This window comes from Heteronotia binoei, chromosome 2, assembly GCF_032191835.1.
Source record: "Heteronotia binoei isolate CCM8104 ecotype False Entrance Well chromosome 2, APGP_CSIRO_Hbin_v1, whole genome shotgun sequence".
NCBI lineage: Eukaryota > Metazoa > Chordata > Lepidosauria > Squamata > Gekkonidae > Heteronotia > Heteronotia binoei.
In genome coordinates this window covers 125,154,278-125,176,047 of record NC_083224.1, presented here as the reverse complement: position 1 = coordinate 125,176,047, position 21,770 = coordinate 125,154,278, and the positions used below count along the sequence as shown (strand labels likewise).

The 21,770-nt window shown below is 44.2% G+C and overlaps 1 protein-coding gene across 1 annotated transcript in view; it reads right to left on the bottom strand.

The window, feature by feature from the left end:
* SGIP1 (SH3GL interacting endocytic adaptor 1) overlaps positions 1–21,770 on the bottom strand; it is a 289,970-nt gene that overhangs the window by 36,172 nt on the left and 232,028 nt on the right. The window contains exons 17-18 of the mRNA XM_060231972.1: positions 18,151–18,262; positions 2,935–3,090 (exon numbers count right to left, since the gene is read on the bottom strand). Coding sequence (XP_060087955.1) covers positions 2,935–3,090; positions 18,151–18,262 — 268 coding nt within the window. The remainder of the gene's footprint in view (positions 1–2,934; positions 3,091–18,150; positions 18,263–21,770) is intronic.

Sequence of the window (21,770 nt, the reverse complement as noted above, 5' to 3'; positions counted from 1 at the left end):
AATAAGGATATTTTAATATATGCTTGCTGGGGGGAAAGTGCAGATGACTGGGGAAGGCAATGGCAAACCACCCCATAAAAAGTCTGCCTTGAAAACGTTGTGATGAGATGTCACCCCAGAGTTGAAAATGACTGGTGCTTGCACAGGGGACTACCTTTACCTTTTTATACATGTGAATTATGTATTTTTACCCAAACAGTTTATTTTACTTGATTTTACTTGTTGAATGTAACTATTCATAAAATTTGAAATTTTTGGTGAATTTACACTTTCCCCTTTCACTTTTTTCCTTTTGTGCCCCTGTTTTTTTCTTTTGAAAAAAAAATTATGGTTATGAGGTTTGTAGTACAATTATTCCTCTTCCTAGTCTCCTTCTCCTTAAACATATATCTTCCCTTTCTCTCTCCATTCTGAGTGCTGCTCACAGAGAATGGAGCCCTCACCCTCTGACCTCCCTTCCTCCCCGGAGATAGTGTAAGATCATACAACCACCACAGGTGGGTTCTAACTTTGGACTAGCTTGAGGAAACATACCTAGCACAACTGGGATGGCTCCCACTAGGAATCATGTGATTTTTCTTTGCTGCTTGTTTTCCAAATGCTTGTTTGATTCTACAGGCCAGCTTACAGTCAAGCAATTACCTCAAATTTTGTATTTTATATTGCTTTTTTCACTTCTGCATTTTCCTGCATTTCCTTCTGTTATTTTTATGTTCAGTAAAGGTTAAAACTCAAGTATTGTCTGCCTCTCTGTCTGCTATGTCAAATCTTTACCAGGGATATTGCTCAAATTTGCATCCACTGCAGCACAATAAAGATATTTTGATCCAGGGGTTTGGAGGTCCACTTGTGAAAATGTTCACATGTACTCTTGTATTTGAGGGGACAATGCCAGGCTTATGAATCTTTTCTCTGATGGCTTCTTTTTTTAACAAACAGCTTTAAGGCAGAGTGAAAGATTGGTAAGTGAGAAGAGACTCTTAACTCTTTCCAAGGCAGTCATTTGTCCACTGAAAATCCACCCCACCTCTTAAACCTCTTTTTTCTCTTCCACTGAGTCCCCACTTTCAACAATTACAGGTTCATTAAGGTATGAGGAAATGGCTGCACAATGTCCAGATTGTATTTATTTGGTATAATCTGAAGTGACTGGTATAATCTGAAGTTAATTATTTGGTATAATCTGAATTTTGTATCCCTATTCTATTACAAACTACTTACCAATGGTCTCCAATTAATACATTGTGCATAAGGTAAACATATTTTTGTATGTATGTGGAATTAGATATTGTGCTGATTTACAGAATGTATTAGCAAATTTTTAAAAATGGCCATGCACTGTTAACTGCCTCATTTTTGCTGTGTGACAAAAGCAGCAGAAGTAACACAAAGGCTATAATATATGATGCCATAAGGAGGCTGGACAAAAGACCAGACAACATGCAAGTAATCTTACCAACAGTTAGAGAGGGTGAAGGTGCATTATGGGCAGGTGAACAGTAGCAGCTGGCTAAGTGTCAAAGTCAAATATGAAAATGTCATCCAGAGGGAGCTTTTTAAAAATCTAACAGTGACTGTCTTTTGTACTGAAAGGTCATCTGTCATTTTCCTAGTCAATAATAATCAGCGTTAATTTTCATCTGTGAATATTTGCTCTGAATACCCTTCAATTGAGTGATACCTCATCATAATGGCCCAGTAAAAACAAGGATGCTTGTAGGTGTCATGGGAACTGCTGATACCCTTCCTGATGTCTGCCAAGTATTTTTAGAAAGTGAGTGGGGGCAGGTGGGTCTTTTGCCCAGCAGGGCTTCTGATTGGCTACTGTGAGAACCAATTGGCTATATAGATTTTTTTTTAAAATTGCTTCAGCAGCTGATACCACCAAAGCACAAGGTTCCTCAGTGTGTGACTGAATGTAAGCAATGTATAGGCAAGAATTTTTTTTTTTACAATATGTTTATTTAAAAAGGCATCTTGTTAAGTGGAGTTTCTGCCTATAATGTGGTGTTATAATTAGATATATGTATAAACTCACTACCTGTCATTTTGTGGCTCATGGTTGCACCCATCAACCTGTGTCAGAATTCCAAAAGCACCCATTATCTGAAGAAGGTTGGGGATTCCTGGCCTTCAAATTGTAGAAAATATCAGATCTCCCCATATGAAAAGGTAATTTAAGAATACTTGTGAAAGAAATATTGGATAAATGTCAAGTTTTAGTGACTTTACAGTGTCAGAAATTGAATGCATGACTGGACCCCAAGAAGCACAGAGGTAAAGGGTTGATTTGGGACTACAATACTAGCTACCTACCACATATATAGGTGGGAGAAAAAGTTAATGAAGGAAGCCTATTAGTGACCTGATCACAGTGTCTGTGGACTGGGTGAAGAAGAGGCAGCAGGCCAAAGACATCCATGATCCAGTGAGAGAGATCATTTCTTTTTTTTGACAGTGGTTCAGTTCATGGTCCATGGCTGAACCATGAAACAAACCACAAACCATACAAACCAGGAGGTTGGCTCATGAACTGGCTTGGTTTGTATTGGTTCATCAGACATTTAAAGTTTAAACCCCTGCTTTCGGCTCCCCACAGCTTTTCATGGGGAGCAAAAAGCAAGAGTTTCCAAACAGCTGAGAAGCAGGGGCCACCACTCAGCTGTTTTTCATGAAGATCAGAAACCACCACACCAAAATTTGTGGTTTGTTACTTCACAAGCCATGAACCTGCCAAAATTTGTGACAAACTAGTTCATCAGCCAGTTTGTGCCCATCCTTAGTTTTGACATTAAAAAAAATATACAGAAAGGTTTTAGAGAGAAACAACACAATACCATATTTACTGCCTATTAACAGTTTCCTATACAGGCAAAAAAGCAGCTCCCCCCCACCCCCAAAAAAGTTTCAAAATGTACATAGAATGATATTTACCAGCAGAGAAGTTGGGGATTTGGCAAGACGTGTTCTAACCTGTTGTAATTTGTCACACGGAACGTTAGAGCAGCTGGAGTAGGATTATTGGCAAAATGTCTCGTAATTCCTGCTGGAAATGATAGCACCATTTCTCCTGTTATCTTCACGATGCATCTTCAAAATCAAGCAGACAAAGGGAGAACATACCTCTGATTCAAGGGGATTTTTTTTTTCTTGACTGGTTTTTAGAGAGCATTTTCTGTCCTCTTGATGCAAGAATATAATCATTCACAAGCTTAAACTAGCAGGCACTAGAGACATAATTGCATCAGGGGCACTTCTGATGTCAAGTTCAGTTTACTATAAACAAACAGCAGTTACACTAAAAATTCTTCCTCCAGGGTATAGCTGCTGTGACTCAAATACATAAAGTGGGAGCAGCTACATATAGCATGTGGGTCCCTCAATGGGGGAAAATCAACCTCTCTTCCTAAATAACAGCAGCCTCATAAGAATTTTATCTACTCAATGGTGAGAGATTAAAATATTCAAAAGCAACTCAGCTGGGAATTTGGATGGCGTGGAGAGAGAAAATAACCAAAAGGTTGAAAAGTCTAAGTTGCTAGTAATCGTCTAAAAGTCTAAGTTGCTAGTGCAACAACGGGGTGTGGCGGTGCTGAGAAGCGAAGACTTTGGGCCTTCGAGTGGGAAGAGTGAGGAGCTGGTGGAGAACCAGCGAAAGGTTCTAGGTGGTGTGAGACAACAGCCTTGGGGATGGGGCGCCCTGGCTCCCCGTGGGGGACAGGGGCTGGTCTAACCCAGTGGCTAGTGTTACGTGGATGGAGACATGTCATCAGAGCGTCCAGGAGCCTAAGGTGGAGTCTCTACCCCTCTGGTCATTGTGACGTCTAACAAGGTGCATTGTTGGCCAGAGGAGGGGAAACCCGCTGGCTCGTGAGAGCTACTGGCTTTTGGGAAGTGATACCCTGGCTTCTTGCACTAGCACTTTATAAAAGGATTACCAATGTTATACCTTATACCAGCATTTTAAAAGAACTGCTGTTTTTGCACTGCACACCAGCACTTTGAAAGAACAGCTACCTTTGCACTCTGCTACCTCTGCACTTTACACCAGCACTTTAAAGACACTTCAAGACGCTCTAACTTTCAAGACCTACCAGCACTTTAAGAACACTAGCACTTTAAAACTTGTCCTCCAGTTAGTGAATCATCTGCTGTGGTATACTGCAGTGCCTCTAAACTGATGACCCTACCCATTATTACTTATCCTGGGGTTTTTTTCTTCTTTTTCTTTGGAAAAATTGATTGTATTTGGACCTAATTGAATATTTTATCTGCTAAATTGAATTGATATATAAATTTTGCCAATTAATAAGATAGATTGTGGAGGGGGAGAGGGTTTTTTAAATTAATTGGCTAGGATAAAATTATTAGTGGTAAAAATAAGTTTTAGTTAGCTCATAGGAAATATTAGTGGATAGAGTATTAGGTTAAGTGAGTGGGTGGGAGGAGCAGGATACGTTGATGTGCACACTGCTGGTGAGCTGAGACTGTGAAGACCATTAGTAAGAGATGTCTGCTCAGGGGATTCCAGTGCTCCTGGGGAGGGGAAAGTACAGCGGTGGGAGCAAGCAAAGTTGGAATGGAAGGAGACTGAGACACAAGAGGGCTCGCTCCCCTTCCAGCCTGTGTCCCATCCCAAGGATAGCGGGTATGAAGGCCAAGTGGAAACACTCACCTCTGTCCCTGGTATTGTGCAGTGCTAGGTCCATAAATAATAAAACCTCAGTCCTGCAGGATTTTTTTATCAGGCAGAACATGGACCTGGCTTGCTTGACGGAGACCTAGGTGCGGGACAAGGAGACGGTTGCTCTCTCCCAAGTAGCCCCACCTGGGTTCTCCGTTCTTCACCAGGCTCAGACTAGCGGGCGGGGGGGAGGGGTGGCCTTTTCCATATGGGAGGATTGCTCCTTCAGGGTGCTTCCGCCGTCAAAGATAATGGGCGTAGAGTGTACTGGCCTGATGTGGGATGTTGGGGAGAGTTTGGCAATCTGACTGGTGTACTGTCCACCTAATGCATCAGCCAGTGTCTTACCATCCCTGACGGAGGCTGTAGCAGGCTGGGCATTGGAGCATCCTTGGCTTATAGTCCTGGGCGATTTCAATGTCCATGCCAAGGACGCGGCTTCCACTCGGGCGACGGACCTAGTGTCTTCCATGGCAGCACTGGGACTCTCCCAATATATAACAACGCCCACGCATCGGGCTGGACACACGTTAGACCTGATCTTTGCGGTGGGAGTTGTAGTGGATCAGATTTCTACTGAGGCAGTGCCATGGTCTGACCACTATGCCCTGAGGGCCCGTGTAGATATTCCATCCCTACCCCGTTTAGGCGGTGAGCAAGTTTTAGCTCGCCCACAAAACCAGATGGACCCTTTGCGACTTCAAATGGCTTTACAGGATCCCTGGCCCTCTGGTTGGATGAGCTGGTGGAGATCTGGAATAACCAGCTCTCTACAGCCATTGACGAGATCACCCCCCGACATCCTCTTCATCCTCATCCACGATCCGCTCTGTGGTATACCCCAGAGCTGCGATCGATGAAATGGCAATTAAAACGACTAGAGAGACAATGGTGACGCACTTGCGACGAAGCTACAAGAACATCTTATAAATCAGTTATGCGGACCTATGAGATAGCAGTCCAGGCCACAAAGAAGACTTACTTTGTGTCCCGGATTGCATCTGCGACCTCGCGCCCAGCACAATTGTTTAGTATAATTCGGTCACTAACAACTTTACTGCAAGGTAAACCAAACGTTAGAGAATTGGAAATTGGCTGTGAGGCTTTTGCGAGTTTTTTCACAGATAAGGTCTTGTAGCTCCGACGCAACCTTCCTGCCATAATTGATACAGTGAAAGAACTTGGGGCACAGAGCACGTCTTCTGGTCCAATTCTAGATTCCTTCAATCCACTCTGCCTGGAGGAAGTTGACAGGATCCTTTTTGCTGTATGCCCTACAACCTGTGGGTTGGACCTGTGCCCATCCTGGCTTATAAAAGCTAGCCAGGTGTTGCTACGTGAGCCACTACAAGGTATTGTCAACAGATCCCTGGTAGAAGGGATCTTTCCCACACCTCTTAAAGAGGTTGTTGTCCATCCCATTTTGAAAAAACCATCTGCAGATCTGGCCGTATTGGCAAACTATTGGCCGGTATCAAACCTTCCCTTTTTGGGTAAGGTTATAGAGCAGGTGGTGGCAACTCAGCCTCAGGGATTCCTGGATAACACTTCTGCACTGGATCCATTCCAGTCCGGCTTTCGACCAGGTCACAGGACGGAGACGGTTCTGCTCACCCTCATAGATGACCTCATGCGACATCTGGATCGGGGTGGCTCAGCGGTGCTGTTATTATTAGATCTGTCAGCCGCATTTGATACAGCTGACCATCAGCTACTGAGTAGCTGCCTTGCTGATGTGGGGATTCAGGGGTCCGCCTTACAATGGTTGGCCTCCTTTCTCCAAGATTCCAGAAAAAGGGTGGTGATAGGGGAGGAATCATCCCAAACACCGTTTCAAGGTGTTGGTATTGACCTTAAAAGCCCTTTATGGTCAGGGGCCTGTCTATCTGTGGGACCACCTTTCTCCACATGTTCCCCAGAGAGCACTGCGTTCAGGGACAAAAAAATCTATTGTCCACCCCTGGACCAAAGGAGGCTAGGTTACATTCGACGTGAGCTAGGGCCTTCTCAGTGACAGCACCAGAATTGTGGAATGCTCTCCCGGAGGCCATAAGGGCCCTGCAGGATCTTTCCACCTTCCGCAGGGCCTGTAAGACCGAACTGTTCCGACAGGCCTTTGATATCTAACCGAGAGAGAACTGCCACCCCACATCATATAGAGTACTAGGTGATCACCGTCAGAAAAGAAGAACTCGCTTATATTGTAGTGATACAGCACCACGAAATGTTTTTAAAATCTTAAATTGTAATTGTTTTATTGGTTTTTATTGGTTTTAACTAGTGGATATGAATGTTGTCAGTCAACCTGAGTTCTCTTGCGGAGAGGGTGGGATAGAAATTGAAAGTAATAAATAAATAAATAAAATAATCCAGTAGCTATATTAACCCAGATAAGTGAAGGGTCTAAAATGTGCTTATGCGGGGACACAGGTCAATTCTAACAGAAGAGCATACAACCAGCTGTATTGTTTCATTAACAGAACTTTTATTCCTATATTTCCACCATCTACCTTCAATCTGTTCTGATTGGTTTAAATATAGGTATCCATAAACACACTAGTAGTGTTCCAGCTTCCAAATATGTATATTTAGACAGGACTAAAGGCAGAAATTTTATAAATCAGTTCCTGAAAGGCAGCCATATTAGTTTACTTAAGCAAAATGATGAGAAGTCCTGTGGATCCTTAAGTATAACAAATTTATTATGGCAGAAATTTTCATTACTCAGATACACTTTATCAGATGCATTAAGTGCTATGTTCAGTTGGGAGAGAATATTCTACAAACAGTACAAAAATAGGTGATGGGACAGTTACTGCAGATTGAGAAGGCCCAACTTCCCTGTTTTACATTAAATTGCAGAGCACAGATGAAAACACAATCCAGTCATCAGAATAATTGATCCAGACAGAGCAGATATAAACTCCAGCCAATTGTTGCCTAATCGGTAAAATAAGATGAGTTTCCATAGTTTATATAAACCAGTAACTGGGGAAGACAATGGCAAACCACCCCATAAAAAGTCTGCCGTGAAAACGTTGTGAAAGCAATGTCACCCCAGAGTCGAAAATGACTGGTGCTTGCACAGGGGACTACCTTTACCTTTTAAAGGAGAAATCATTACTGAAATATCCTAACCCCACCACTAAGACCAAGAATGGTAATATCAGTTACAACAGCGGTATGAAATGTGTGTCCCGCAGGCCACATCCATCCCATGCAGGGCTAAAAACCATCCTCCTACACAACCTTCTTCTCCTGCTTCCTTTTGAGGGCTGCTGCTGCAGCTGCACTGTACCTTGCTTTTTCCTATCTCCCTTAATGGTTCTTTGTCTCCTGCTTCTTGCCTCTCTCTCTCTCTCTGTCTCTCACTCACACGCACACACACACACAGGCACATGGAGAGCTCTGTGCCTGCTTTGAGTGGAAGAGATACAAAGGCAAACTTGCCCCCCCTTCTCTCTCTGCCCCCTCTCTCCTCCGGTACTGTTTGCTTCTCTGGGGCTGCTCTCTTTTGGAGACAAAGTGGGAGGAAAAAGAGAGAGGACAATGTTGGACTCACATGGCAGATTTAAGACCAACAACATTTTATTCCATGTATAAACCTTTGTGTGCAAGCACACTTCTTGGGAGGAAGAGAGGCAGGGTGGGTGGGTGGAAGGATGGATTCTTTTGACAAGTACAATATACATTGAGAAAATTATTTTGGCTTATACTGAAAAGCTGGTTTTAAAAAATAGATTTATATGTTCCTATCTGGATTTATTTTCTTTCAATAAGACACTGATAAGGAATTAGAACACTAAGGCTGGGTACACACAGGCAGCTTGGTTTGGCAGCCTTCAACTCAGGAAAAAGCTGGCATAGTTAGAGGCACCCCAGGGTGGTCAGACAGCGTGTGCCTCACTGCCAGAAGAGGGACAGGCTGTGTGCAAATGGAAGAAGCGGTTATAGTGCTTGTGTGCTTAGGAGGTGCTCCCCTGGCACTCCCCGGGCATTCAGATGGCCAGGAAAGGTGGCAGGAAAGACTCTCAGAGACTTGCCACCAGTTAGTAACTGGTGGCTTTTTGGAATGGCATAGAGGCACCAGAGGATGAGGTAAGGGCAAGTGCTGGTCAGGGCCCAGATGTGTGTGTTTGAATGCACCATTTTAAACTGGATGCAAGGAGTCCCTGTGCTGGCCCAAACTGGCCATCTGAATCCAGTCTTAAATTGGTCCCTATATTTTGTAGAGTGCAGTGATTTCAGATGCCAAATGATAATTGCACACATAGGAAAACTAGCTTTCAATTCAGTTCAGGAGGATGCATTGTCTTGTGCTTCATTATCAATTGCAATTCAGCAGTCTCTCTTTCTAATCTCCCTTTGAAATTCCTTTGTAAGAGTGCTGCTACTCTTAGGACAGCAACTGAATGTTGTGGATTCTAATATCAGATATATGTCCATTTATTATTTGCATCCTCCTGGACTGAATCCTCTGGGATAGAATTGAGACCTAGGTTTCCTGCCTCATTACCAATACTGATATCTCCACACCTACTACCCTTCTGCATATCACACCTAACCCAATCAAGCCTGCTATTGTCATTCATCTGCTATTGTCATTTGACATCTGAAATCAGCTTTATAAAGTTTATATCTCCAATACCTCATATTACATTTTATGGCATGCATGGTCTAGCTCATCAAAGTGGCATTTATGTCAGATCCAGTTCTCATAACAAATGAGTTTGACACCTCTGAGTTACAAAATGATTATACGACATCTAACTTTTCTGTCATTTTGCCTTTAACAAAACATAGGATGTTAGAAGAGAACTATGTCAGAAGTTAACAATATTTTCTGAAGGGTATCATTTTATGAAAGATAATTAGGGCAGGCCAAGAAACAAAATAATAGCTGCAATAGTAACGAAAATATTCAATAAAATAATACTACTGCTATATGTACCAGGCTAGATGATATATATAGTAAGCTTATACACATCAGGGTGTCAGTCAATAATATCTATGATTTTAGAAGAATTCTATACAATTTACAGATCAATTGCTATAAACTAGGATGACAAGAGGATATTTTTTTGTTTAGATAAACCAGAGGTGTCAAACATGCAGCCCGGGGACCAAATCAGGCCCCTGGAGGGCGCCTATCAGGCCCCTAAGCAACTGGCTGTCATTTGCCTCCTTCTCCCTCTCTCTTGCTTCCTTCGGCATCCTAACTTGCTTTGCAAGGCTTGCTCACACAGGAGCTACAGAGCAAAACCTCAATTTTCTCCATTGGTTGAGGCTCCTCCCCCTGGTTCTTTGGGGAGGAAGGGAAAGAGCCAGAGCTTCCTTTGCCCTGGATCCCATGGGAGAAATACAAAGAAAGTACCTTTAAGACCAACAAGTGCTAATGTTTTAAGCATGTTTTATTTTAAGGGTTTTTTTTTTAAAAAAATCTTTAGTTATGTTTGTCTGTGTCCTTTAAAAAGTTTATATCTCTGCTACCTTATCTTAAATAGGTACACACATAGCCTGGCCTGACACAGCCCGGCCCAATATCTCATTTATGTCAGATCCAGCCCTCATAACAAATGAATTCAACACCCCTGAGATAAACTATACAAGATGTAGTCAGTAAAGCTATAATATTGACTTCAATTGCTTTCCCAAGTTCTTATCTGACAACATGATGATGATGATGATATTGGATTTATATCCTGCCCTCCACTCCGAGTCTCAGAGCGGCTCACAATCTCCTTTATCTCCCTCCCCCACAACAGACATCCTGTGAGGTGGGTGGGGCTGAGAGGATTCTCACAGCAGCTGCCCTTTCAAGGACAACCTCTGCCAGAGTTATGGCTAACCCAAGGCCATTCCAGCAGGGAATCAAACCATTCTCCCAGATAAGAGTCTGCACATTTAACCATTACACCAAACTGGCTCTGTTTATTGGTTCAAATAGTTTTGGTATCACTAAAGCAGAATATATCAAATATCACTACAGCAGAATATCACTAGAGCTAAGAATTGTAGTCCTTTGTTGAGCAGTGACATTATTTGTATTTGTAATATGCAAAGGACAAGTATACCATAACCCTCAGAGCCAGCACAATTCTTAGCAGGTCAGACTAGGAAGTGGGAAACCCAAGACTGAACCCTCATTTTGCCACAGAAACGTGCTCGCTGACTTAGGGCTACTCATACATTCTCAGCCTAACCTACCTCACAGGGCTGTGAAGGGGGAAAGGGGGTGGGGTTATATATGAAATACATACATATATTGATGTATTGACTACACCAATTAAAAATAGTCAAGAAGGTCATGATTGTACAATTAAAATAGCTGCTTAAGTCATGTTGACTTGAACAAGGCTACCCAGTGATTAAATGCCTGCTTTTAGATCTCAAAAGTGCAAACCCAAGGATTTTATCCATTGGAACAAGTTATCATTTATCACCTAAAAAGTCACTGTGGCTTTAAAAAGAGAGGATGCTTTACAAATATAGGATGATGAGATGCCGATTACAGTCCTTTGAATCACATTAACAGAATTTCTGTATAGGTCCTGAAGAAGAAATATACTTGACTTGAAGCCATGGGGCTCACTATGTTAGACATTTTACACCTTTATTTTATTGATTCTGAAAATATGAAACAAAACTGTCTTTCCAATGACATAACCAGTGGAATATATATTTATATAGAAAGAATTCAGACAAACCATGTGTTAAACTGCAGAAATAGTATGAACTACTTTTACAAATTAAGTGGTTTGTTATTTTATTTGCTGGAGTTCTTTTTTTGGCACAACAGCTCTCCATTTCCACTTTCCATTTAGACATCTTTGAAAGTTACAGTATAATATATACTAACTCCAGTTATCACAGCAGCAACTGAACAACAGCCAATTATCATAGGGACAACTGAAATGAAGTCAAAGGAAACTAAAGTAAATTGCCAACAAAGAGCTGTCAAACCTATTTAACCTATGATTTAAATAATTGGCTAAATTCAGGTATCACGTCTGTTAAGGAAAACTGCAGTGAACCTAGCCTGCTGCCCAGCTTTCATGTATGCCCCCTTTCTTCTCATGCTGAGATTAATTCTACCTACCACCCATGGCATAGAAAGGCTTGTGTGTAGGTTCAATGAAGATAGAATCTGATCAACAGGAGAAAAAAATAGCTCTAGTAAGCTCATGTACATCATAGGGAGTTAGTTAGTGTTTATTGTTACTGTAGGAGAGGTAAGAAGTAAGTTATGAGATGTGTCTGAGAGTACAAGAAGCCAGGTTTATGTAGTTTTCTTTAACTGTGGTTATATGTCATCTGTGAATACAGAGAGTCTGTAAATGTTAATAAAAGGTAGCCAACATGATTTAAAAAAATTGTCCTTTCTGCTGTCCTTCTCTTACCTGTGTGTTCAGTAATTTTAGATGATGTTGCAATTTTTCATGCATGGTGAATCCATTCTTTAACACAGAGAAGCAGCAGAGGAGCCCCATGTCAAAAATCAAAGCAAATGCCTTTAGCAATTACTTGTCAACTGCCAGTGAATAGTTTCTCTAGCTTTCTTGCTGGCTGGCACCACAGGTTTCCACTAGGGGTGTGCATTCGGTTCAGCCGAACCAAATACACCTCTGAATACCCCCTGATTTGGAAGTATACGGCGTCGCATACTTCCAAATCCAATTGGAAGGCATAATATTTGGAAGTATATGGAACTCAATGTAAAAAGTGGGAAAGGAGCTTCTGTGGCCTCAGGGAAGCTGCTTGCCTCCTTTCCTGCCTTTGGAAGCCTTTTCCCACCTCTCCTATAGCCTCCCTGGGATCAGGGAGGGAGGGGGAGGGGAAGAGGAGCCCCAGCAGCCAATCCAAAGCATGCATTTGCAAAATGTATTGCAAATGCATGCTTTGCAGAGCTGTTGTGTAGCTGATGGCTGGGCTAATCACCCAGCCATCAGCAACATTGTTGTTCTTTTGTTTACTTGGGTATCCAAATAAACACTGTTCTCTGGCCAATCACAGAGCAGTGGTATTTTTTGAAACTGCTCTGTGTAGGCCCAGAGAAGCCTTTTAAGGAGTCTGCCTGGCTAGACTCCATTCCATTGCTGCTGTGTTGGTGTGTGAGAGAGATTGTGCTGTGCCGGCCCTTGGCCTCAGTTGCTGCTGCTCTCTCTCAGTCTTATCTGACCTGCCTGGAGAACAGAAGACATCTAAGGTAGGACAGTCTTGGGGTTCTTGTTTTTATTTTAGTTAGGATAAAAGTAAAAGGACTTTTTAAGACTCAGAGTCCCTTTACTTATCCAGATTTGGGTGGGTGGGTACTGGGTAGCTTATTTGGGGTTAGGGCAAGGGGGTTCTGCTTGGGGTGGGGATGTTGCCAATTTGCTTATATCTTACTTTAGTGAGAGGACTTTTAAACGTGCAGTGTCCTTTTATTTTTCCTGATTTGGGTGGCTTGGATTTCTTGGGGTTAGGGTGAAGGTTTTTTAGGGGGGAGGGGTTGGTAAAGTTCCTATATTGTTAAAAGTCAAGTTTTTTACTGTTTTAAAAGGATTCTGTGTTTGATTTGTTGCTGCTGTGTTGTGCTGCTGTTGTTCCTTTTCTCTTCTGGTTCTGGTTCTATGCGGGGTGGGGGGGCTGTTTGGCCTAATTTTTATTGTTAAAAAGGTCAATTTTTAACAGTTGAGTTTGTTGGCCTTTTCTCAGTGATTTGTTTGGATCTGTTGCTGTTGGTGTCGCATCCTGTCCTGTTGTCCCTTTTCCTGGTTCTGGGGTTTTTTTTGGGGGGGGGGGAGGTGTTAAAAGTTAAGCTTCTTTCTATCACATTTTTTTTATTTACCTCTGGTTGGTGTGAGGGAGTTGGTGTATGGGCTATGTGAGGTGGGTCACTACATGTTTTTATATAATTATTTTTGGAGTCTGAGGGTGCTTTCGGTTTGGCTAGGGCCACTAAATAGGTTGCCCCACTAATAAGGGTGTTTTTAGGGATTTTTGAATTTTTTTTAAAAAATAATTCAGTTTAGGGTTTTATCTTTTTTCAAAATTCAACTAGGCCAGATAGGGGCAATTTAAAAAGATTTTAGGTTTCTCATAAAAGGCAGCATGACTACTAGGCCACATCAGGCTCCCTTTTAAAGAGACTAGGGTTGCAGTGTATCTTGCTTTCAGCCACTGAAAATTGATGCATCCTTAGATTTCCATAGGGTAAACCACAGCTTCTCTCAAGTTATAGGGGGCACCTGATTTCTAGTTCGCAAGGAAATCCGGTTTGTCCCAGGATCTATTTTGGAGAAGTTTAACTAGGAGGATATAACAAGGATTGCCTTCATCTCAAGGTAGCCTTTAAAAACTGTAGCCAGGTAGAGGCAGGATCATCTAGTCTCCTAAACTTCACCAGACTACTACTACCCCAACCCAAAGAAGGGCAGGTTAGGGACCAGAAAAACAAACAAACAAGTTTTGGTGGGAGGGGTTTTAAAAAGAAGTCAGGGCACCTGTTAGTTCAGGGTACAGTGTAGTGAGTTAGGTTTGTAAAAAAACCCACTCTCAGTTCAGGTTGTGTGAGACTGGCCAAGGGTAACATGAGGGACAGGCAGCAGAAGAGGGGCCCTGGGGGCAAGGCCAAGGAGAAGACTAGAGGGGTGGTCCCCCCCCCACCTGTGCGTAGGGCCAATCCACAGCTGCCTTCCAGCACTTCGACCTCTGACCGGAGTGTGATGAAGGCTCACCTTGGGCCCTTCATCGAGGCTGCTGTTGGGGCGCCCCCTAATGGCAGAGGTGCCATTAGGTGCTGGCACTGAGCAGGGGTCTGCTGCTCAGGCAGTCTCTCTTCCAGCTGATGTCGCTGGGCCTCAGCAGCCGGAGGAGGGGCAGCATGAGCAGCCCTCCTTGGAGATGAGCTTTGGAGACAGTTTTCTGTCCAAAACGATCACCCCAAGGCAGGTGCAGAGTATCGTGCAGGAGCTGGAGAAGAAGCTGGTTGAGGAGGACCAGCCCCCTTCTTCGGTTCCTTTAGGCACCAGCAGTCCTTTAGGGGATGGCCAGGAGGGGAGGCCGCATAGGGTGGAGGGGGAAGAAATGGAGACACATGAGGTGCCTCCATCTCTGCCCACTTCCCCTCGCTGGCCAGCCTTTTCTGCCACCCTGAGACATGATGTGTCTGCCCTGAGCACCTCACAGGAGGTGGCTCCGGACACCCAAGCTGCTGGTCAGGAAGCATTTTCGACTTATGGAGGATCCACGCTATGCGCAGTGCCAGCTGTGCAGGGCCTGGATCAGTTATGGCCGGGACCCTGCCCACCTGACTACGGGGGGATGCGGAACCACCTGCGGAAGCACCACCAGGCAGTGCTTCTTAAGGGGGAGAAGCAGGCTGGTGCTGGAGTGCCCAAGCGGCCAACACCACCCAGCCAGGAGGTCCGTCCCTCCGTGACTACCTCCAGAGCTCTCCAGGAGAGTTTTGTGACAGGGCAGGGACGCTAGACATCTCTGCCTGCAATGTTTGGTGGGGGTGGCACCTGTGTGCCAAGAGGGGGAAGGGCTTGAGGCCCATTCAGACTTTCACCGAGGATAAAGTTTACATGATGGTGCCCATGTTAGACCAGCGCCTTAAGGGCATGATCGCTGAGTGGGCCAATGAGCTTGATTGCTGGCGAGATGAGCTCTCCCAGAAGATTGAGCGCTGCAGAGTCAGGGAGGGCCCAGTGCCAGTAACTGAGGAGGAGGGGGTGGAAGCAGCTCATCTGCCAGTTCCACTGCTGTTCATTCCCAACCTCCCTGGCTAGGCAGTGTTTCCCACTAGACTCATGCCAAGAAAAGTGCTGAGATGACACTCATCGGGCAGCTCGTTGGCCCTTCTGGGAGCGGTAGGCCCCTGAGAGCGGAGACGGGTGCTGCGATGGTGAGGGACTACCTTTCGGAGCCCAACGAGTCACAGGAAACGTCTCCTTTGGACTACTGGGTCGCGAAGGAGGTGGTCTGGCTGGCCCTCTCCATGGCCAAGGTGTTCCTCTCATGCCCACTGAAGAGCATGCAGAGCGAGTGCGTTTTTTTGCATATGGGCGACATTGTCTGCCCACATCGCAATCACCTGCAATCCTGGGCAGTTGAGCAGTTGGTCTTCCTGAAGGTCAACTTGCCTCTGTTCGGCTCCCTGAACGTAGACTTTGAGAGTGAATGAAGTGAGCACATACTTGTGCCTGCATTCTCTCTTGGTCCACGCTTGGAATGTGGTTGTAAAACGCTCTCCTACTAAACAAAGACCAGAGTCCAAAGACAGCCCAAAACTCACAAATTGATTGGCAGTGCACCCCCCCCCCCTCATCCATCCCCAAACCAAAAGTGAATGCTGATTTAAAATCTGCAAAGCAAGAAGACTACCCGGGATCGGGCCTTCTCCATAGCAGCTCCTCTACTGTGGAATGAACTCCCGGAGGAGGTGTGGGCCCTGCGATGTCTAGACCAATTCCGCAGCGCCTGCAAGACCTACCTCTTTAAAATAGCCTTCACTTAATACTGAGCCAAGGAAGTCTCGCTGGATATGTCTTAGCCACTGAATTTTATAGAAGACCTTAGTTATAGCACCATAATGTTAATTTTAATACAAGTTGTTTTAATGATTTAAGGATGATTTTATATAATTGTAATTGTAATTATCATGTATGGTTTTATTGTACATTGTATTTATGTGTTGTGAGCCGCCCTGAGCCTGCTTCGGCGGGGAGGGCGGGATATAAATAAAAAGTATTATTATTATTATTAATCCAAATTTCCCCAGTCCCCATACACACATGTCTAATAATACTGAAAGGGCCATTGCAGCCCCCAACTGTTACCGACAGCACCCACAGGCCCAGCCAGGATAACTCAGTTTTTTTTTCAGGGGCAGGAGAAAGAAAGACGGAGGTGCCAGTGATGATGACAGGCAGCCGGCAGCCATACCAATGCCGAGGTCCCTCTAATGGGACAGTGATAGCTGGTGTGTTGCTGCTGAGCTGAGAGAGAAGGAATGGTTCCCTTCCTCTCACACAATCTGAGGCCTCCCAGTGATCTTCCTCATTTGGGGCGCAACTCTGGCTCGCCTCCTGTTGGTGCACCCTGGGTAACGCAAAAGAGCCTGGACCAGCCAATCATCCATCACTCAAGGTAAGTCTAAATGCTTCTTGCTTTGTGTCAGATACAGAATGATGTGGAGCTAGGTGTGGTCCACCACTTCTCTTGTTTGAGAGTTGTGTTGTTTGGGGCAGGGCTGGAGAGCTGGCATCTGTAGATTGCATGTTCTGTGGCAGGGAAGCTGGCAGCTTGGTAACAGACCCGGAACCAGCATGCCTGTTGTGCTTGGCTAGCTCTCCCTGTGTTGTTTGGGGCAGGGCTGAAGAGCTGGAATCTGGGTTTGAGCAGATTGTGTTTTATGTGGCAGTGACATTGGCAATTGGGTTTATATTGGTTCCAGGCCTGCAGGGTTCATAGAGTAGATAGAGGGATGTAGTGCATTTGGGTCCTATAGAGATTCTCTGGTGTGAAATTAGGTTTGGTTTTGGGTGCCCCAGGAATTGGACCCCCTGGTCCAATTTTTTGTGGCCTTGTGGGTTTTGTGTGGGACAGTGCCCTGAAGCTGCACAGCAGTTTGGGGGGCTCTCCTCAAAACCCCCTGCTCCCCAGACCCATTTTTCCCACAATAATTACAGTGGGGGAAGTGGCTCTAATTGTTTTTTTCTCACCATTGGGAACAGTGTTCCTTTTGGGGTGCCCACAGATGGGTGCAGTCTTTTTGGGCCAGGAAGGTTGTATGCAGGGGAGTCCCCTGAAGCTGCCTTGCAGTTTTGGGGCCTCTTCCTCAAACCCCGCTCTGGCCAGAGCCACTTTCCCCACAGCAATTATAGTGGAGGAAGTGGCTAATTGGGCTTTCCCCAGCATTGGTGGCAATGGGCCTTTTGGGGAACCCAAAGGGACCCCCTGGCCCAATCTTTTTGGGACTTGGCGGTTTTGTAGGGGAGAGTTCCCTGCAGTTTTGGGGGCTTTCCCTTAAACCTCCTGCCCCCCAGTAGCCTCTGATTATGCCCTATCTTGCCATTGATTTCAATGGCCCATAGGGTATAATGGTGGGATAGGAATGGGAACCCCTGGCCCAATCTTTTTGGGACTTGGGGGGTTTGTAGGGGAGAGTCCCCTGCAGGTCACCTGCAAATTTGGGGGCTCTCCCTCAAACCCCCTCCCCTCCAGGCGGCTTCCAATATATCCTATTTTGTCATTGATTTCAATGGCCCATAGGGTATAATGGGGACATATATTTGGAAATAGCCGTATATCTCCAGTATATACGGCTATTCCGAGTACCAGTATTCGGAAATATACGGTATTCCAAATATTTTGGCCCCGTATATTTCCAAATCCGATTATTTCCGAATTTTTTTTTTTTTTACACACCCCTAGTTTCCACTGCATGGGAAAGACAGAGCAAAAAAAATGATACCTACTTGTTAGGGTCTGCTCCTTTGAAGTATGCATTAACAGTTTCCGTGAAAGCTGCAGCTACTGGCAGAGTGTCTTGTGCACCCATTGTTAAAGGGCTGGGTCCTCTGGAAGAGCCTGCAAACAATGAAAGACAGCTGCTTTTTATACACAATTACTTCACAATAGCTTCAAATGAACACTACAAGGAAAGAGTGTGGACATAAAAAGAGAAGACATGCACTGTCATTTAGAAGTGATTCAGAAGCAACACATGGGTTCCAATATCAGAACATGTTCATTCCCTCCCCCCCAAGCATACTTATAAGCAGTAAGTAAGATGCACCAGTCAACCTTTGTGTTCGGACCTGATATCCCCTGACTGCCCTCATCTCTGACTACAATAGCCCAAAGTCATAAGATGCTAAGAAGAAGAAGAAGATTTTGGATTTATATCCCGTCCTATACTCTGAATCCCAGAGTCTCAGAGCGGTCACAATCTCCTCTACCTCCCCCCCCCCAACAAACACCCTGTGAGGTAGGTGGGGCTGAGAGTGCTTTTACAGCAGCTGCTCTTTCAAGGACAGCTTCTATGAAAGCTATGGCTGACCCAAGGCCATCTCAGCAGGTGCAAGTGGAGGAGTGGGGATTTAAACCTGGTTCTCCCAGATAAGGGTTCGCACACTTAACCACTATACCAAACTGGCTGTTAGTGTTGAAAGGGGTGGGGAGGCCCATTTTAATATTAACTGTGACTGAATCTTATGAAGAGAGTTTGATAACTGACTCAGGCCAAACTACACATTAGTTTCCCATGGCTTGAATCTGGGTTCTCCAACCTGACTTTCAGTTGATCAGTTACATGCTAACTGTCTGTTTCCTTAAATTCCCAAGCATGCAAGAACATAATTCAGACTGGAGCTGTGCTGTGTAAAAAAAAAAAAAAAGAGGAGGGAGGGCGTTCAGTCTCATGTACCATTTTTCCCAATGTAAAAAAAGTGTAAGTGCTTTTTATCCCATATGTATATTAGTGGGCTACAACCAGTGTTTCCTCTAAGCTGAGTTAGTGTGAGCTAGCTCACAAATTTTTAGCCTCCACCTCACACATTTTTGTCTTAACTCAAGAGGGATTACCCCAGAGCACAGTAATTTATGCAGTAGCTCACAACTTTTAATGCCAGTAGCTCACAACTTTAATGCCAGTAGCTCACAAAATAGAATTTTTGCTCACAAGTCTCTGCAGCTTAGAGGGAACATTGGCTACAACCCCAAAAGCAGTGAATAGTGTAAGAAAAAGCCCCCTACTTTTCATACACATGGACATCGTGATCACCAGTATGGTTGCCAGGGTGCCTGGAGTTTTGACTTGCACACATCTGCTCTAAGAAGTGGACTTTGCCCATGGTTTCTAAGGCTTATGTGGATATTATAAGCCTCAGCTTTGCAGCAGCATTCTACAACTCTGGATGGGTGTTAGCCAGAACTACAGATGAGCTTCCAGCTGCTCCTTGCGTGCCCAGTCTTGGCCACTGCAGTGGAAGAAGCCACGCCGCCATGAACTGTACAGGCAAACAGTGTCCAGCCTGTTTCCATGAACCAAAGGCTAACACCACCAGAATCCATCTTGTTTTCCTGACTCCATTACAGCAAAGCAAGAGACTCACGTATCCAACAGCTGCTTCAACTTCTGCATAAGGCAATCAAGCTTATCTTAGGCGTGGATCCTGCCAGACCATCTAAGCCTTTGTCTAACGGAACTCAAGACAAAGACTGGTGCCATTGTAACCTGAAAGTCCAACCAGGTAACCAGGACCCAAGCTTGTTCATTGGTCAGTTATGGGCACCCAATTAGGTGCCACCAACTAACCGGCTATTGGCTACTGCACTAGTCCAGCCCTTATGGTCACTGCAGAGCCTCCCCTTTTCTGAGGTCATGTACCAGCTGACCACCTGTCATCCACCCCTATACCTCCCATCCCCTAAGGGCTCAAGGTAGTCTATATAACCTGTAACACAGCTCCCCACATGTGTGCATCTAGCAGTACCCCAGTTCCACTGTCTAGATCCATCCCCGATTCTGGCCACAGTTGAGGGTCCCATTTCCCCCATCCTCTTTCGTCGCCATTGGAGCCTTCCTTGAAGACTACAATAAGTAATTATCACCGTTTGTCTACCCATGTGTTCTCTCTCTCTCTCTACTTTTCTTAGGACTGTATGAATGATTTTATGAGTATTTTATCTTGTATGCAAGCCTATATTTTTCTGGAATAAATTTCAATTGTTTCACTTAATTAGAGTCCTTGGTAAATTTAAGCATTAATTTCTGGACGTGGAATCCTGTATACATAGGCAAAAAGATCCTGATTAAGCCAGGTGCCCACCTGACAATTCCCCAACCTCAGTTTTGAGGGCATTTTAGCTTACAATAGCACTTCCCCAGAACCATTTCAAGTCAGGAAAACAGTGTGGGGGAAGGCTGGAAGCCCCTTTCCCTGTACACAATGATGCTAATTCAGGCTCCCCACACTTGCAAATGGAGTTCCCAGCAGCTGACATGATTGCAAAGGCAAGTTGAAACCATAACATATAGCTGGTCTGTGGAAGGTAGCACATCTCCCTCAAACTGCAGATTTATTTAGTGGCTACAGGACCTCACCCCCAAAGTGAATAGAACATATTTGTAATTTACAGTATTTTATTTTAAGAAACATCAGAACACTAGATGGAAAAGTTCTTATGAACTACCCAAAAGGAATAATCTTGTCACAGAGTAAGGGAGCCGTAAGGATTATCTCTAGGCAACCTCATTCTAATACACCTTTTCTATTTTCAAAAAGCACACCAAAGGAACATATAAATTACAGTAAAAGTCTTATTAAAAAGCATCATCTCCCATATTCCTTAAAATAGCTATAGATGAAATTATTTTATTCTTCCACCACAATCATGTGACCTAAAGAAGCACACAACAAGACAAGTTTCTAGAGAAGTGAGTCTATTCCTCCATCACCAGAATGCTAGAACACCAGACTTTTTTCTGGAAAAGGTAATGTATGCTGTGACTTTCCTCCATGTCCTTTTTCTTTCTTACTTTCTATTTCAGACAATCTCCACCATTCATTCTCCTTTTGGAGAGTTACTTCATACTCACCTGAATCATCCACCCCAACTTATTCCTCCCTTCAGTTTCTCTCTTTTCTCTACACATATAACCAATACTCCCTCAAAGCTGTGGAGTCTTGTGAGCAAAAGTTCTACTTCATGAGCTCTGGCATTAAAGTTGTGAGCTACTGCATAAATTAGTTTGCTCTGAGGGCATTTTTCCTGAACTAAAACAAAAATGTGTGAGCAGGAGGCTAAAAACTGTGAGCTAGCTCATACTAACTCAGCTTAGAGTGAACACTGCATACAACACACACAAACACTCATATTCCCCCTCCTTCCACCAGTCTTGAATTGCCATCAGTCCAGTTTTTTGCTGTCTTGGTTGTCTCTCATCTTTCTTTTTTCAGGGGATGGAATGCACACAGATGCGTTATTTTGGAACTAATAGGGATAAAGTGGTGTTCAGCAGCCACTGAGACTGGCTTTTGAGCTGCAAAATAAGAAATTGCTTTTAATAATTAATGGAACTAAATAAGAAAAT